The 18,573-nt window shown below is 44.9% G+C and overlaps 1 protein-coding gene across 1 annotated transcript in view; it reads right to left on the bottom strand.

The window, feature by feature from the left end:
• RP2 (RP2 activator of ARL3 GTPase) overlaps positions 1-18,573 on the bottom strand; it is a 144,358-nt gene that overhangs the window by 91,851 nt on the left and 33,934 nt on the right. Inside the window, exon 3 of the mRNA XM_069204296.1 lies at positions 326-440. Coding sequence (XP_069060397.1) covers positions 326-440 — 115 coding nt within the window. The remainder of the gene's footprint in view (positions 1-325; positions 441-18,573) is intronic.

Here is an 18,573-nt window from a genome sequence, read left to right as displayed (position 1 = left end):
ATTAAGGTAGTGTTGTTGAAATTTAAGCAAGCAATATCGTCTGGAAAAAATCACTTTAAGACAGTATATTGCAGGCCATAAAGAGAAGTGCAATTCAAGCTCCAGGGATCAGCTTCTTGTTAGGATGAAAAAGGGGAAATATGAAATAGTTGCAGTGGACAGGTTAATGGGATTGGAAATCCACACTCAATACTCAGGGTCTAAAACTATTATATCTGCATATTTAAATATGCTGAGTCCTTGTTGTAAGATCTTTGATAAAATAACCAGTACTTTTGCAGAGTAGATTACAGAATTTCAGTCTAGTAATGCAAATAAGGTTCACCTTGCTCAAGCAGCGACATGAAATCTTCTGCCTTCTCCTTGAACACTCTGTTGGCATCCTCTGGTTTCATGGTGACTTCCTTTGTCTGAACCAGCAAAAATCCCTTGTCAGTCATCTGTAAAAAAACATATACAAGGCTATTACTATAAGATGCAGATTACAATTTAGGTTTCCCCTGTGTGTGGCATAATAGTACATGCCCTCTGCTAGTGGAGGGAAGAACTGCATGACCCTAGGGCATTGTTTAATTATCAAATAAATCCACCACCTCAATTTCCCTTCTCCTTAAGGACTTCTATGAATGTAGCAGAAACCGTATATGCATGGGAATCAGGGGCTACACAGCATAGCATGTAGATACAAAGTAAGAACACTTTTACTTAATGAAAGGTTTGACTTTGAAGTGATGTAGCTAGATGGTGGGTTAATATGGACAAAATATGTTGTTTTATAACATATTCTGTCTTCTTAAAAAAAAAACATATATCCAAATACCATTTCAGAAATGAGTGAATACAAACAAGTCATACAATGGTGATAATGTCTCTTCCGACACTAAGCTAGCATGGCCCTAGTTATTTGGGAACTTAGCTTTTTAAATTTCAAAAACGTTAACATCTTTTTGCACATTGAAAGGTCTTTAACAAATCTTGGTGAGTCCTGAGGTCCCTTTTCCACCTCCCCTTGAGAATATACCTACCTGTAGCTGGTACCATGGTTAAAACATAATAAATATGCAAACCAGAACTTCTTTGTCTGCTCTCTCCAAGTTCAGACATCTCAAAAATCCGTGACTCGCTGTGGCAGATCAACCAGTTTCATCCTAAAATCCTTTTCAGTTTCCCTACCTTCATGAATTCACCACTAGGAAGTCCAAGCATTTCTCTCAATTTTTCAAAATCTAAAAATTGACAGTTAGTGAAGAAATGTTACTTATTTAATCAACTACTTTGGATCTATTTAGCTCTATACTCCTGGAAGAGCTTGCTGTCTACATTTAGATTTAGCCATACTTCCAGTCAGGTGGCCATATATACCACAAATGCAGTCTAAGAAACATCTTCTGCAATAACTTACAATCTACTGATTTTAGAGTGATGTTCTATTCAATGTCCATTTAGTCCATCCAATATTCAATAGGGGAATGTGTTGCCAAACTATCACACAGGTCTCCTGCGTAGCAGTGGCACTTCCAATTCACGAAATCTGTGATTTCGGAGACCCCAAGAGGTCCACCTCGCTTACTCAGGAGTCCGCGTCTGCTTGGAAAACTAAATCATATTAACAGATTAATAAAGTGAATATAAATAAGGAAGCAAAATGTACTATTGAAAATGTTACAATGTTCTGTAAATGTGAATTAATTTGAAATAGGAGGCTAAAATATATGTTCGGATCCTCACATTGATTTGTGGGAGCGTGCAAGTGCATGAAACAGAATATAGAACGTACGATGGGTGACCTTAATTGAATTTAGAAAAGATCTAACCTTCCCATTAGAATAAAATTGTTGATTTTTTTTTACCGGTCTTTGGGAAGTAAATAAAATATTTCAGCATTTGTGTATTTGAGGAATGCTTTTGTCTGTATTTTTGTGTATTGTTTTGTGATTCATATCATCTAAATTGCTATGACTGGGGTCTCAATGAGGTCCCTGGTTTCCAGTTATAATTCAGTGGGGGTCTCAGATTTCAGTAATGATTAAGTGGGGGTCCCCAGAAGTCAAAAGGTTGAAAACCATTGCACTACATCATAATGCTGTGCCACTAGGAGTGTGTAATTCAAAGGCAGGAACATGTATGCCTCCTGCTCCACATGGCCATTTCAGGATGTCTAGCACCAGTCTAGTGGCCTTACCTGCTCATGCCAGCTTTAACGAAAGCTGATCTAATTATTTAAATATTATTACCAAGGTTAAGACTGAAAACACCTCCAGGAGGTGGGGAAGTATTATTTTCTTGCCAACTACAGTGCAGCTCATAACAGAAATCAAAAGCTGAATCTAAAATCCAACACATTTTTTATGTCTTATCTACATTTTCTGTTAGATTATTCTTTTGTAGGCCCACATGTTTATAATTTGCAATGCATGTAGAGCCTTCTGCATTTTGAATATAGTTTCCCAATTTATCAGTGTTTACTCACTGGGAACATAGAATTTTTAGCACAGAGATGCTGCCTAATTCTTCAATTGTCGCAACAACTCTTCAGAACACAGGGTACGAATTTCTAAGTTACAAAACAATGTCAACTTTGACAGAAAATATCCCTCTCCAATTTAAATCAGATTTCACAATATACCTGTTCGCATTATCACCAGCCATTTAAAACTAATAAAGGACATTTGTTAAACAAAATAAGTTCTTGCCTTTAAAGACAAATTGTCCTATTCATGTTTACTAGATTCCTAATGTGAGAAAGTGAATTATTCATTGGGGTGGGTGGCAGTCCAACAAAAGTAATAAGGTCACTCACTATCTTGCTAGGTCCAGTTAAAGGTTCCTGGTAACTATGGCACACAGCGGACAGGTTTGCCCTGAGAAAATGTGTAAAGGATTTAGAAGTACCTAAACAGTTAGAAATTCGAAAATATTACACAATAAAAATCCCACTTCAATTTATAAAACAAAAATAGAGAATAATTAAACAAAGTTAAATCAAAACAACACAAATTAAATACTGAGAACTGGATATATGAATTTAAAACATATTGAATAAAAATAGTGCCCATAGTAGTTAATTGTCATGGAATGAGGGACCCTAAGCATGATTTCAGGCTGACCGCTATAGAGCTTGGGTCAGATACACCAACCAGGTTCCGCTCAGTCAGAGGTTTTATCTTGGGTCTTAATCTTTTTTGTCACCGTCACAATTGCTGCTGCAAAGAAGCTTCTAGCGGGGAAACCTGTTTCCTCAGTCCTGCGGCAAAGCACGTCAGGCGGATTGGCTTGATAGAATTTCCCAGTCGTCTGGAAGGATTTTAGTCCAAAAATGTTCTAAGTCGCAGGTCTTTCAGGGACATTAGGAGGAGCACACTTTGAACAGCACTTGAAGGTTGAGGTGCACTCCAGCAGAGCCGACCAAGAGTGTCCAGATCAGGTCCAGTTGGTACTTGTCAGTTGGGCTCTTCAGGGAATGGCTTCTTGAAGCATGTTGTGGCTCTGTAGCCAACAGCCCCTGGGAGTCCACTTATTTGGCACAAGTGGGAGCAGGTCCAGCCCTTATGGTCTCCTCACAAATCTCAAATAGCAGGTGAAGTCTTTCTTCTATTACACTACAGGTCCAGAGTGTTCTGAAGAGGGTGCCAGGTGATGCCACATTTATGCCTGGCACTAACTTTTGGGTAGGAATGACTCCTAGACCCGTGTGAACCAATAGGGGAAAACGTTCCCAGGAGCAACCCAAGCCACCTTTGCAGCAGTTACTGTGTACCCCAATGTAAACAATCCCAGAGACCCCCTCACTCACTGATTCCAAGATGGAGAAACCATCTCCCCTTGTGCATAAACTGTGTGCTCACCTGTAGGTTTGGCTATTGTAATGAGCAGTCCCCTCCTCCTTGATCTCTCCAAACCAGTTTTGAAGGTAGCTCTCCCTCACTCCCCGAGTCTGGTGTCTGCAGAAGACAACCAGCAGGGCTTATACAGTTGTGAGCTACATCTGTGTCTGAAGTAGATTAAGGTCTTGGTCATTGCACAACTGGTCATCCTGCCAGAGAAACAAAACACCTCCCCATACCTGGACGTCTGTCTCTGCTCTTGGGGCAGTTTTTGGATCTCAGAGTTATTCACTAGCTCAGTGACAGATGGAGGATAATGCAAGAAGCTTAAGGCAGGTAAAAAGTAACTTTCTAAAAGTCCCTTTTCGATGCTATTTATTAAAATCTTACTTCATCATTGACTTTGGTTTTACATATTACAATAGTCATTGGATGATGTTTCTAGATGGTCCCTAGAATGAGATAGCAACAATAATATTGCTTCTCACTACTTTTTCTATATGATCTAGCCAGCCTTCCTGCAGGGAAAATAGTTTTTGGATGCTAATCACTGTAAGGACATGTTAAATTTACATTTCTACGTGTACTACTTTTAAATACCAAGCACTCTCCGCCTTGTGGGAACAAGGCCTACATAGGGGTGATTTACTAATATTTAAAAAAAAGAGATTTTCTTCTGCCAAAAACGATTTATCATGCCAGTTTGAAAATGCAGCTGTCAGGCTATGGATGCCTGAAGTCATATTTGCCTGGTCACACTAGTGGATGGCATAGTAGTGATATAGTCCACAGGTAATAGTTAACGTCCTCTAAATTAGGTATACTTATGACACCGTATACTATTGTCTAATAGTAAAGTTAAATATGCCAATTGGGTGTTAGCCAATTCGACATGTTTAGGTGTCAAAGCACATGCCCTGGGGCCTGATTAGCAGTGTCCTAGAACACAGTCAAAAACCAGCAGGACCAGTCCATTATAAATATGGGTGACCACGCAAAAAGAGGCACTTTTTCACACTTCAGCCATAGAAAAAACTCACCACAGGAATTACATTTCCAGACTTTGCCAAGTCAATAGTTGCTGAATGGAATATGAACGGGCATTTGAATTTTTGGATGACAGAAATCTGAAAAACTGATTTTGTCAAAAGAAATGTGAAAAAAGCAGGGAGAAAACAGCTTTCCGACATATAAAAAATATGAACGGGATAAAAATCAATTGCCAAATGCTATATTCTTGTAAGTGTATGTTTCCATGTTACCTAGGAAGTGCATAAAGAAAAGTACTATTTTACTCTTTGGGAAAACTAAATTGTACAATCACATGATCGTGTTCATGGCTATTGTGATCGTAGCAAAGAAAATTCGTCAATGGCGTGTCCAGGCAATATAATTTGTATTTTATCTATTTTAAAGAGTTTCCAATCTGGTATACATTTGGTTAAAAAAATACTTTCTATAAAAGAATGGATAGTCTGTGATGCCTTTCAGAACTTCCAGAAATTCAATGGAGGTCCAGGAGAACAAAGTATGATTGATACTAATATAATAGAATGGAGAATACAGATGAAGGACCTCTTTTGGTATTTAATGGCTGACCTGTGCAGTCCTCCACGAGGAACTTATTTTTGCTCTATGGTATCTAGTCAGTCAATACTAAGAAATGCACACATACTAAAGTAAGCGTTACAATAATGCTATGAGCAAAATTATATGGTCTAACCTAAAGGTCCAGAGGTGTGGTAGGTGTAACACTAAAATTAATATGATAGATTAAGGAATAAAAAAAGGTCTGTGCAAACACTGAAGAAAGTGTATTGTGAAGGGGTGCTCAGAAAAACCAGCAGTGAAGCGGTGAAATGATCTGCAATTAGTCAAACAGCTACACAGTATGGCCCGAGGTTACTGCCTGTATCCACGTGTGCAGTGCACAACTGACTGTAAGCCAAGGTAAGTGGGTGCTGATGTTCCTTTTTTTTTTAAATGTATATATTTTTATCAAAGGATTGACAAGTATACATTACACACTGCGAGTTACTCAGCACAAAGCTGTATAAACAATGCATGATCTCAACAATTATCCCCGTCTCCCTCACCCCAAGTCCTCGGCCCATTCCCCAATCTTCAGAAGGTCTCCTAAGCGGCATCTTGTCTGTCCTAGTTGGGTGCTTTGCACGGCTGTAGGAGGGGTGGCGTACATACTCCCCCTCTGTATTAATTCCATTTCCCCCACACTTTTCCCCATCTCGATGGGCATCCCGACGCATATAGGTAGTCATCTCTGCGATCATACACCGATCTTTCTTCCAATCTTGCAGGCCTGGCACTACTGCTGAGTCCCACAGTCTGGCAATATTTCTCTCTGTGACCACCATGCCCAGTGTCACCAATAGCCCCTCTGACCTACCCAGATCCATGGGTCCCATATGTTCAGCAGACATCTCTTCATTGATAAAGACAGTTCCTCAGTTAGGAGACCACTAAAGCATGCCAATATTGTGGACCAATATTGGCTAATTTCAGCACACTCCCATAGAATATGTATGAAGGATCTCTCCATCCTGCATCCCCTGAGGCATAGCTTGCCCAGTGCCCTTCCCATTCTTAATCTGAGTGTACATGGTATGTATGTTCTATGGAGTATTTTTAACTGAATCAGGCGGAACCGAGAGCGGATTCCCACCTCCCATAAGGATGCCAATGCCTCCTCCCATTCCTCCTCTTCCAACTCTCCCATGCTGCGTTCCCACTTTTGCCTGAGATGTTGAAGCGCATCTTGTGAGTTGTTAAGTATGGTTTTGTAGGCGAGGGAGATAGCTTTTTATGTAGGAATTCCTCTAACAATTTGCGCTGCAGGGGAGAGGCCTCTGGATGCTCCATTCCCCCCCGGTGAGTGCTGTGTGTAGTGTGTGCTGCATCTGTGGGCAGCGGAAGTGATCCAAAGGGGCCAGATTGTATTCCTCTTGTAGCTTGCCAAAAGTCTTGCTAGCATTGCATGGCCAAACATCACTGATCTTCGATATTCCTATAAGGTCCCACTTAGCAAACCCAGGGAGGTCACCCAGTGTCTCTGACCCAGGCCACCCCGCTCTGGGACTCTGTCTTTTCTCTCCAACCCAGGGCCCTTTGTGTGATATGCCAGTAGTTGATGGTCACTGACATGGGGCAGAGCTTTCGTGCCCTTTGGGGTGTGGGGGTTGAGGGGGCAAATATAGGACCTACAGGTGACCCCCCCCCCCCAGGCAGGGCCGGCTTTAGGACTGGTGGCGTCCTCCACCCCATGACCTCCTCCTCGGTTTCAATCACTACCACCAGGCAAATGTGCCCCTCATCTCTCCATCGCTCCCCTTTCACATACATTCATGTGTTTTAAAGCACTTGTAAAGGCTGGCTCTACTAATCCACACAGTTATTCACATAAAACATAGGGGCATATTTAAGAGCCCAGTGCCATTCTAACGCCACATTAGCGTAATTTTTTTTATGCTAATGTGGAATTACAAGGTCAAAAACGCCATGCTAGATTTACAAAGTGGCGCAATGCATGTATTACGCCACTTTGTATATGCCTGCACCAGGCATAATGTATGCAAAAGTGGCATTCCCCCATTGGGGGGGCCCAAAAAAATGGCGCAAAGACATCTTACAGATTTCTTTGTGTCATGTTTTTTCTTGGCACTTAACTCATGCTCAGAGCAGGCATTAAAAGGGGCCTTCCATTGGTTACAATGGACCTCTTGGTGCTTTGTAAGATTAGCGTCAAACAATTTTAAGCTAATCCTGCAAAGCGCTGGACTAGCGTAAAAAAATCTGACGCTAGTCCCCTAACTACCGCCATTGTGCGCCGTATTTTAAACATAAAGCACACATGGTGGCGTTAGGGGGGGAGCTAAGTGGTGCACGAAAAGTGAAGCTGCACTGTGTGCACCGCCACTTTTCTTAAATATGCCCCATAGTTCTGTTTTTTTGCAGCAGGCATATTAACCCTCTATACTACTTTATGTTGGGTCAAAGCTGCCACTAGGTAAAACTCCCATCTCTCTCCCTATTAGGAACATTAAACACAAGAGGTATCTTGACATTTTAATTGTTTCCTGAAAGGCTGAACGCACAAGGAACTTTTCAGCAGGTGCTTCTGAATCGCAAGTTTTGGCAGTTATTGCTAAACACAGTGCCCCCCTGAGGTTAGAGCCCGGTGCGGCTGCACCGCTTGCACTGACCAGAAGCCAGCCCTGCCCCCAGGTTGCAGCAACTTCTTTTCCATCGGTATGCGGGTTCGTCTTGTGGGACGTGCATCCAGCAATTTATTGATGTCAACTGTGCTGCCCAGTGGTATTTCTGTATGTTGGAGAGGGCAATCCCGCCATCGTACCACGCCTTGGTCAGTTTGGTTGAATAAAAAAATCTTTTTCATGGAGGCAAATAAAGAACTTCATTCTAAATTAACTCTTAGATTAAATGAAGGAGAGTAAGATAACATTTCAGAAGATAGGAGACCATGGTGGTACAGTATGCCGTAGGAGGGTTAACCAAATTCAAAACAACAGCATTTTTTGATTGCCTCTTGCAAGATCGGGCTGACTGTTCTCATGAGTAGGAAGGTCAAGACTGATTTGCATATGGCTGGGTCAAAACTGAAGTGGTATAGTGAGCAAAAGAACTACCCCGAGGGAATGCCAATGGTTAGACAAATTGCAAGCATCCCTCCCATCACTTTTTGTGTGTTTCATGTACTGCCCAAAGTGGCATGGATATGCTCAGATGAGTGTCCTGTGTGCTCACTGTGGCACTGGAACCAAGCTGTACTCAGCTGATGAGCCCATAATTAGGGCAAAACCAGTCCTTGTGTTCCGGTTCAGGGAGGACCTGGTCTGGCAATTCGGGCTAGACTGTTCCCATGAGGTGCAGGGTCAAGACTGATTTAAATATGGCAGAGTCCAAACTCAGGGTGCATGGTGGGCAAAAGAACAATGGGCGAGGAAGCTACCCTGAGTGATTGTCAGTGGTTAGACAAATTGCAAGCATTCCTCCCATTACCTGTTGTGTGTTTCATGTACAGCCATAAGTGACACAGTTATGCTCAGATGTGGATCCCATGCTCACTGTGTCACCGGAACCAAGCTGTATTTGCCTGATGAACCTATAAATAGGGCAAAACTGGTCCTGGGTTGTTTGTGTTCCAGACCAGGGAGGACCTGGCCTGGCACTTTGTGCTGTACTGTTCCCTTGAAGAGCAAGATCAAGACTGATTTGCATAGGACTGGGTCCAAACTGAGATGGCATGGAGCAAAAGGACGACGGGTTAGGATGCTAACCCAAGTGATTGTCAGTAGTTAGACAGTTTTAAAGCATCCCCCCATCACCTTTTGTGTGTTTCATGCCTCCAGCATCCACCTCATAGGTGGTTATCGTCTGGCAATCAAAGTGGAAATAGACAACTCTACAGATAACATGCAGTGGACAGAGTGAGAATGGAGGGAAATCAACTAAGTTTACTATAGGGAGAAAGAGGGAAAGTACTACTACTTACAGTAGCGGCTTGCAGGCCACGGAAGGGCCGGGGAGGCGCGGGAGGGGGCGGGAGAGAATAAACATTTAATTTAAGTTTTTTGAAAATACATAAATCACTTACCTACTCCGCCGCTCCTCTGTCCCACGACGCTCCTCGCTGCAGGCACAGGGTCCCAGCCTGCCCTGCACCAATCCTGACGCTGCTCAGAGCAGCATCAGGATTGGCTGAGAGCGCCCAGCCAGGGTGCTTCTAGGCAGATTGGGAGCCTGTGCAGGCTCTCTCCAGCCCAACAACTCTGTTGCTGGGCTGGAGAGAGCCAACAGCGCATGTGTGTTTGGCCGGCCCGAGGTGGCCAGCCAAACACACATGTACTGTGAAGGGGGACTGCTGAGCACTGCCTCTCAGTGCACTTCACCCAGTGGTCCCACCCCTTTCAAAGAAAACAATAATAAACATAGTTTATTATAGTTTTCTTTAAAAGGTTTTGCAGCTGCCGCTGTTGGTGGGAGGCGGGTGGGGTAGGGGGTGTTTGATGCTTCTCTGCCCAAATGGAGGAGTCGCCATTGATTACTTCTCTTGGAGTCACTTCTGTGGACTGTCTACCCTCTGAGATGCATGGGTTAGTTGCACTTTTTGTAACATACCGAAAAGGTTTGTGTACTTATATGGCTTCCTTAAATCTCAGATCTTGTATGAAGAATGTATATCTATATTTTTAACAAAAGTTTCATCAGCTTGCTTTCCAAAAATAAGCTGCTTCGACTGCACCATTCTCATTCGATTATCAAGAATGAGAATATGTTAAACTACCTTACGTCACTGTTGCATTGTGTAAACATATCAATACATGTCTTTCATCAGCAAACAAGCCTAAAAACTACACATACATTTTAGAACAGTTAAGGAGTTTGAGGGTTTTCGATTTTCAGACTACTTTTTTATGAAAAAGAAATTGTGTTAAAATGAGCTTTAAGACATCTTGAAATAAGCAAAGGGCTATTGCCAGGTATTCAATACTATCGTCTAAATCCACTTTACTTATTTCAGTGATTTGATTAGACTAGCATGTCACTTTCATGACCCAATAGAGCACATTCAATGCAATATGGCATAATCAGGAGAGATAGGTTGGAGAGCTCTATATTAAGAATGTGCACTAGTTAAGGTTAGGGTAAATACTAGACAACCAGTCAGTAATAAACTGTGCCAATGCTCGGAAGAGACAGATATTAGGAATGGGGTGTTAGTGGTAAATGTGATATTTGTTTTGACCACACAGTTAAAAATGCAATCATCTGGCGTTATTCGTTGCTGTGTTTGAGGGGGGAAAGTGGGGGAGGAGAGGAGGCGGGGGGGGGGCTTTGTTACTTGTCATAGGAGTGCCTCCATTTCAGAGATTTGATGGAGAGCGATAAAGCAGCTGCACACAGAGACTATGAGAGCATTCTAGATTCTTGGGCCCTGCTCACCCAGGTCTCTGTCCTGTCTTTTGAACTTTCACAGCTGGTTTGTGTGCTGGTAAATCAGAGGTTCCTGAGTAGAAGACACAGCAAGACCCACCTATGAATATACAATGGGCCCTTATTCAAAAACACTCTACATAGCATTTTGAATTTGATTCTTGCTATGGTCATATGTGCTTATAAGGATTGATATGATGTGGTCCCATTTCTTCTATTCAAGGGCCAAGCCTTCTGCCTATTGTTTTATGCAATGTAGCTTGTTTATGAACATTTTAGGTAGACTGATGATACCCACAATGCAATAACCCAATCATGCCATGATTAGCTAAATGGCGACTTGCATCTGGCTCTCTGAAGTATTAGTACAGTCCTGTAATTGGAGGTTGTTTTCTTTCATTACAACATATACCTGGGGATGAACGCCAGGTCTACATAAAAATGAATTGGGCGGGGGATAGTAGTAAGGAGAGAGAGGAGTTTGTGCTGATTGCGCTGCCAAGCAGATGCGCTCTCTCAGGTATCCAGTGCGGTGCTTATTCCTCGTGCTCCGGGCGCAGTCTCGTAGATGTTTGGCTCGGAGGACACTACCTGGAGGGAGGAGAAGCATCTATGCTCTGAAGCACAGAAGAACCATTGTCTCTGCCCAAAACTGTGGCTGGTGCACTTCCTAAAGAGATATAAGATGACACTGATCTGTCCCAGTCTTTTGCAGAGGCAAAGCACTGTGTTGGAATGGCTGTAATTGCAAGTGGGCTTGGCATAGGCCTTTGGGGGTTAATAGAAAGGGCTGATGGTATTTATATGAGGGCAGGTGGAGAACCCGATCTGCCCTTCTTACTCTGTTTGCCGACTAGGACTAAGGCACAAAGATCTGACAGAAAAATAAAAAAAGAGACAAAAGTGACTTTTATCCTTTTGTGGGGAACAGTCACTGTTGGTAAGACCACATTGCGTCCCTATATACTAAACGTAGCTCACCCTTAAATGACCCACACTGTGGATATAACCCATTCAAGTTCTACTTCTCAATACTTTCTCTTCTTCAGTACTCTACAGCAATTGAGAGAACTGAGGCAGCTAAGTGTGGTTGACAGTTATACATGGTTAATAACTTAACAGGAAATGGCCAGATTTTTTTCAGTAAAGAAAGTCTAAGCCCTTCGCATATAACCCACCCTTCTTATGCAAACTTTATTTTCTCCCTATGAAATGACTATTCAAAATCTCTAAAGGTAGTCCATAACATGGTCATTTTGTTAACGCTCTACAGAAAATATCTACACCAAACAGAAAGCAAGCCAACACTCAAAGCTAACTGATGCAATCAATATATGCTAACCCACACTCAATCAGTATCACAACATTGGACTTAAAACTATGATCTTCTATCAAAAGATGACATCTTCATCACATTCCTTTTTTTTTTTTTTGAATATATTTTTATTAATTAATAGGTCGCTGTTTACTTTTCACAGTTACATTTATGGGAACATATAATCCAAGTTATTCACACCATTTAAAAGGATACTTTACTTTGCATGTGTTCACAGATGACTTATGTTGTGTTTTAACTCACATCTAGGTCTATATCTGATTTCTGTTGCCTGTTAGCTCTAGGGTTCTATATTTGTTTCCTTAAGTATCTATTTCCTTGTCTCTTTGTTACCCATTTGTCTTACATGTCCACATAGCAGCTTCAACTTTAACATAACTATGTACATACTTAATGGCTTTTTGTGGGTGGTTTTAGTGTTAGGTAGTGAGGATCGATCCCTTAGGGGGCTGTATCTGGAGGGATAATCATCTGCTGTATGCGTTTTCCTATTACTCCTTGTGGGTGATTGTACTCCACTCCACTCTGCACCTTGTGGTTTATTATGAGCTGTCAGTGTTCTCTGTTAGCTATTTCATTGTTATTCTTTCTCACCCTCACCAGCAGTGTACCTGGGTTTATTCCTCATCTCCTTACAGTATCTGTTTAGGTTTCCGTTTCTGTTTGAGCTGTATTAGGATTTAATGGTTCTTCCCCTGTGCTATCCCAGCTCATCAGTAGTTCTTCCCACCCTGGGGCCACGGGAGTCTGTCGGATACCCTTTGCTTCTTCAGTTTTTAAGACCTGCAATTCCGCCCCGGCCCACCTCTTGACGTCATTTTTCCATTCAACAAGTGAGGGAGGGGTAGTAGCTTTCCAACCCCTCATAATTAATCTTTTGTAGAGGGCCAGGGCGAGATCCAGGAAGCGACTCCCAATCTTCCCTAGTTGGATATCCGTCTTTAGGCCCAACAGACAGACATCGGGGGCGAACGGCAGTTCCGTGTCATATAATCTTGACATGCTCTCCATCACTGCTCTCCAGCCCATTTGTAACACTGTGCATTTCCACATCATGTGGTCAAAGTCTGCCTCGCCCTCACCACATCTGGGGCATATCTTGGGGGTTCCCCCATATATTCGGAACAGTCGGTGAGGGGTAAGATAAGTTCTATGCAGGTAGTTATATTGGATATATTGCAGCCGGGTGTTACGCGATGTCCTCCGAGGATAAGCCAGAGCTCTGTTCCAGTCTGCCTCAGATAGCATATGTCCGATTGTTTTCTCCCACTTCTCCCTGAGTGAGTGCAGGGGATCCAATGCAGCTTCTAACTGGGCTCGATATATTTTCGTAATTAAGTGGGATTCTTCTCCCGAAGTCAGCAGGAGGTGCAACACTCCGTGAGTCCCGGGCTCTGCGTTAATCGTATCCCACTGGCCTTTCAGAGTGTGCACCAGCCTCCTGTACATCAAAAATTGACCCTGAGGGACCCCCTTCCCTACCAATTCGCCGAAACTCTGTATTGTACCTTCCCTGAAGAGCTCCCCCACCGTCAATACTCCTGCATCCCTCCATGGGCCCAATCCCCGGCCCCCAGATCCGGTTCCCTTCGGTTCCACGAGCAATACCGGAATCGGTATCGCCGGTGAGTAGGGTGGACCAACTCCAGTCCTATTCGCACATCTTTTCCAGCACATCTTCGCGGTGTTAGTCATTAGGTTGTCTCCGAAGGGGGACAGCTTCTTCTCTATCATGCGTGCTATTATTCGATCTATGTCCATCGAACCGTGGGGGTTAATTAGGTCCAACTGCCCCTTACCCACCATCCAGCCTGCCACCCACTGCAGCTGGGATGCCAAGTAATATGCCTCAAAGTCAGGAGCCCCTAATCCACCCGCTCGCATCGGTCTGCACATAGTAGTCAATGCTGTGCGTCTCCGGCCCTCATCCCATATTAATTCCCGAAGTAGGGTGTTTAATTCACGGAACCATGCAGGGGGGACCCATAACGGTAGATTAGCAAAAAAGTAGAGGAGGCGGGGCAGCATCACCATCTTAGACAACGCCACTCTGGCCATTGTTGTTAGTTTCAGCGACCGCCAAAACCCAACTGAGGCGCGCAGGGACCGGAGCGCCCCACCCAGGTTGCCGTCCTGAAGATCGGCCAGCTCATGAAATATTTGGATCCCTAGATATTTGAAAGTCCGCGGGGCCCAGTTCATATCTTTCGGACATGTTTCAGGGCGCTCTATGTTTGGTAGTATGGGGAAGACAAATGTTTTGCCGCGGTTAAGATGAAGTCCCGACAGTTCCCCATAGCTCTCCAGGATCTTTAAAACCCACGGGATGCCACTGGTTCCGTCTCTCAAATACACCAGAATATCGTCCGCGTATAGGGAAATAATATGCTCGCTAGGACCCCAGTTAATTCCTCTACCGATTCCTTCCTGTCGTATTTGGGCCGCTAGAGGTTCAATTGCCAGGGCAAATAGCAGCGGTGATAGAGGACATCCCTGTCTGGTTCCTCGATACACCGGATATGTGTCGGATATCGTTCTGCCCGTCTTCACCCTAGCCATTGGGGAGGAGTACAGTAGGTCCACCCACTTCACCCAGCTTTCACCTAGTCCCATCTTTAGCATCACAGCCCTAAGGTAGTCCCACCTGATCGAGTCAAAGGCCTTTTCGAAGTCCACTGCTAATAAAACCCCTGTCGGAGGTTTTTCTGTTGCTGGCATGTGTAAGATGGCAAAGACCCTCCTCAGGTTCAACGACGTGCTGCGACCAGGGACGAAACCATTCTGATCTGTGTGCACTAGTGTTGTCATTAGGGGGATCAGTCTGTTAGCCATGATCTTACTGAGGATCTTAAAGTCACTATTCAGCATTGACAATGGGCGGAAGTCGGTCACCGGCGCTTCCCTGTTTTTTGTTTTAGGTAGTGGTATCACCAAAGCCTCACGTAATGTGCCCGGTAACTCTCCTCGGTGCAACGCCTCCGCGTATACCTCAGCCAGTTGGGGCACTAACAATGTCCTATATTTTTTGTAAAAGTCCATTGGAAGGCCATCGGTACCGGGAGTCTTTCCAGGAGCCAACTGCAATATAGCCTCACTTATCTCCTCCACTGTTACAGGTCGCCCCAGGCTATCCCTCCCCGCTTGGTCCAAGGCCGGGAGAGCGATTCGCTGTAGGGAGTCTCGGAAGGCCTCCACCCCCAGGTCATGGGGTTTCCTATACAAGTGCATGTAGTATCCCTTAAAAGCTTCGTTGATTGGGCCTGGGCTTCGCCTGCATATTCCCTTTTTGTCTTGTACACTTGTGATGGGCTCTCCCCCTCCGCTTGGGCGTACCAGCCAAGCTAGAAGCCTTCCCGATCTACCCTCCTCTGATTGCACTGATGCCAGGTATTTTTGTGTGTTGTGGCACCTAAGTTGTGACTCGATCTGGGAATGCTCTCTACGGGCCCGCTTATATTCCTCATTCTCTTGGGCTCTAACATCTTGTCTCACTTCCCATTCGTGTATTTTCTTCTCTAAAGAGGTCAATTCCCTTTCAAGTGTGCGTTTCACCCCCACTGATTGACCCAGGCAGAATCCTCTCGTTACCACCTTAAGCGTTTCCCATTCTGTGGCTCTGGATGTGGCGGATCCACTGTTAATTTTGATATGTTCTGTCAAATGGCATCGAAGGGCCTCTCGGTACGGCTGATCCTCCAACGCAGTGGGGGACAGTCTCCACGATGGAATTGGGGGTCTGTCCTCTATAATACTCAGTGTAATCAGCAAGGGGTTATGGTCTGATAGTGTGCGGCCAAGATACTCTGAGTGGGTTACATAACGCGCAAGTCCCGCAGTGCATGTCATTCTGTCAATTCTAGTGTGCAGCCTGTGGAGGCCTGAATAATAAGAATAGTCACTGTCTGTTGGGTGTTGTTCCCGCCAGACATCCACTAGCCCCCAGGAGTCCAGCCATTCGCAGAGCTTTTTGGCTATTCTAGTGGACCCTGCACCCTGCAGTGGCGGGGTCGATCTGTCCTTGTTAATGTCCAATACTGCATTGAAGTCCCCTCCCACTATTAATTCTCCTGTGCTTTGGCGGGTGAGGTGGCTTGATAATTTGGTCAGGAAAGGGACTTGGTCCTGATTGGGAGCATAAATACAACTCATAACAACAGAGATACCGTGTAGTCTCCCTTCTATCACCACAAATCTGCCCTCTTGATCTATGTCAGTTGAGTCTATTATCAGTGGGACCCCAGCTCTGACCCCTATCAATGCTCCCCTCGCATATGCTGAATACTCTGTGGCAAACACCTGTCCCCTCCATCTGCGTCTCAGTTTCTCAACCTCTCCAGCTATTAAGTGGGTTTCTTGTAGCATTGCCACCTGCACCCCTCTTCTCTTCAAGTAGGAGAGGATTCTGTGTCTTTTGGTTGGAGTGCTCATCCCCCTAACATTCCATGTTAAAAGATTATAGTTTGCCATGTTAATAATTTAATTTGATAATAGTGTCCCTGGCGCCCCCAGAGTAGAACTCTATTCCTACCCATGTTCAGATCTTTACTGTTATCGTATATCGCCACCCACTTAGCCAAGTTAACTAATAACTGCAAAACCCAACTCCCCCACCCCAGGGCGCCTACCAACCTGCAGGTGGCCCAGAAAATCACGCAACAGTGCAACTTATTTAAACATATAGCTACAGTTCTCGCCAGGCTAGCTTAGACCAGCGAGTTACTGGTTCGGGGGGCGGTCAGGTCCGGAGGGGCCTCATATTCTTCTGTTGTGTCGCATCGCCAGGTCAACTCTTGCAATGTTTATCCAAGCTCGTCAGCGGACCGCGGCGTCACCCTGGGAGCACGTGTCGAGCAGGTCGAGTCTCCATCCGAAGACACCATTGTACCGTCTGAATCCTCTCCTGAGCCCTCCGGAGGGGAGGCTCCACCACCAACTCGGGCTGCCGCCTCCAGAGCCGCCCTCTTATCTTTTTCCTTTTGCATTTGTGTTGGCGCCAGCTTCGGTCGGATCCCGGGTTTTCGCGCCCTTGGAGCTCGGCGAGCCCTGCCCGCAGATGTGTTCTCACCATTGGGTCGCCCCACTTGGAGTCCTTGTTTCTCGAGCCATTCCCATGCTTCCTCCGGTGTTTGGAGGAAAGTGGTTTTCCCCTCCAGTATCACTCTCAGTCTGGCCGGATATAGCAATGAATATTGAATCCCTTCGTCTCTGAGGGCCCTTTTGACTGCTAGGAATGAGGTTCGCTTGTTCTGAACATCCAAAGTGTAGTCCGGTCGCCCTCCCGGCAAGATGGCGGCTCCGAGCCCCCTCCTCCGGTGGCTTCCATCTCACGCTGCTTCACCCAGGACCGGGTGCGGCCCAGCTCCGCCTCCACTTCTTCGCAAAGGGGGTTCCCGGCGTCCGGTCCGCCGCGCCAGGGCCCCACCAGGCGGGATCGCCTCACCGGCCCAGGCCGGTCGCACTCGCTCGGCCGCAAAGCTCGGCCCTACCCGAGGCCCCGGCTCACCGCGGGATGAAAGGCCGCAGGTCCGCTCCGGAGCCAGCGAGCCGAACCCGCTCCTCCGCACGTCCCGGATCAAAAGCGGGGAACCCAGCCGCATCCAGGTTCCGCCCCCAGGTCAGGAGCAGTCTTTTGGCGTTGACCCGCCCGGAGATGGCACGCTTACAGGTATAAGGTAAAGCGGCCCCTCCGGAGCGAGGAGATTAAGCGTGCGCCATCTCCTGCAGTTGGCCACGCCCCCCATCTTCATCACATTCCTAACTGAAAACGTGTTACTCTGAGGATTGTACTTTCAAAGCCCCCCCCCCACGTCAATTCATCCATGCTATAAATGGGTAGCCACTGCAAACAAGAAAGGACTGAAACCAGCATTCTTTCTGGCCCCCCCAAGAACAGAGCTATGAATCCCTTTTATTGTGATGTAGTCTCGCACTCTGTTGTTATCATACATTGCTTCTATTATACAGCCCTGCAGAATTCCACCTCAAATTTGCATATTATCTTAGCAAAGCAAATGAATCCCAATCTTGAAGCATGAATACCACATCATTGTAGTAGATTTGAATAAGTGGTTCAGTCAAACTTGATCTCTGGTAGACAACTCTGAAATCTACAAATGATTGAAAGTTATGTACGGCATACCCTTGATGCTGCTTTTAGCTACTCAGATCAAAATAAATTCCCACTAAACATTAAAAGGGATTGGCTACTTCAATACAGAGTTCAAACATAAAAATGCATCCTAACATGAGATGTCACCTCATCTCAACTTCCTGTTTGATAAGATCTGTAAACAATATTTTTTTTTTTAACTTAATGCATAAGGACTCCACCCAACTACTATATACCTCTCAAGTTCTAGACTGGTAGGTAGTTAACCATAGAATAGCCTTGAAATCATTCTGGCGATCAGACAAGGCAATTCACAAATGAACAGGTCGTTA

Source organism: Pleurodeles waltl, chromosome 8, assembly GCF_031143425.1.
Source record: "Pleurodeles waltl isolate 20211129_DDA chromosome 8, aPleWal1.hap1.20221129, whole genome shotgun sequence".
Classification (NCBI taxonomy): domain Eukaryota; kingdom Metazoa; phylum Chordata; class Amphibia; order Caudata; family Salamandridae; genus Pleurodeles; species Pleurodeles waltl.
This window is presented reverse-complemented; position numbering and strand designations above follow the sequence as displayed.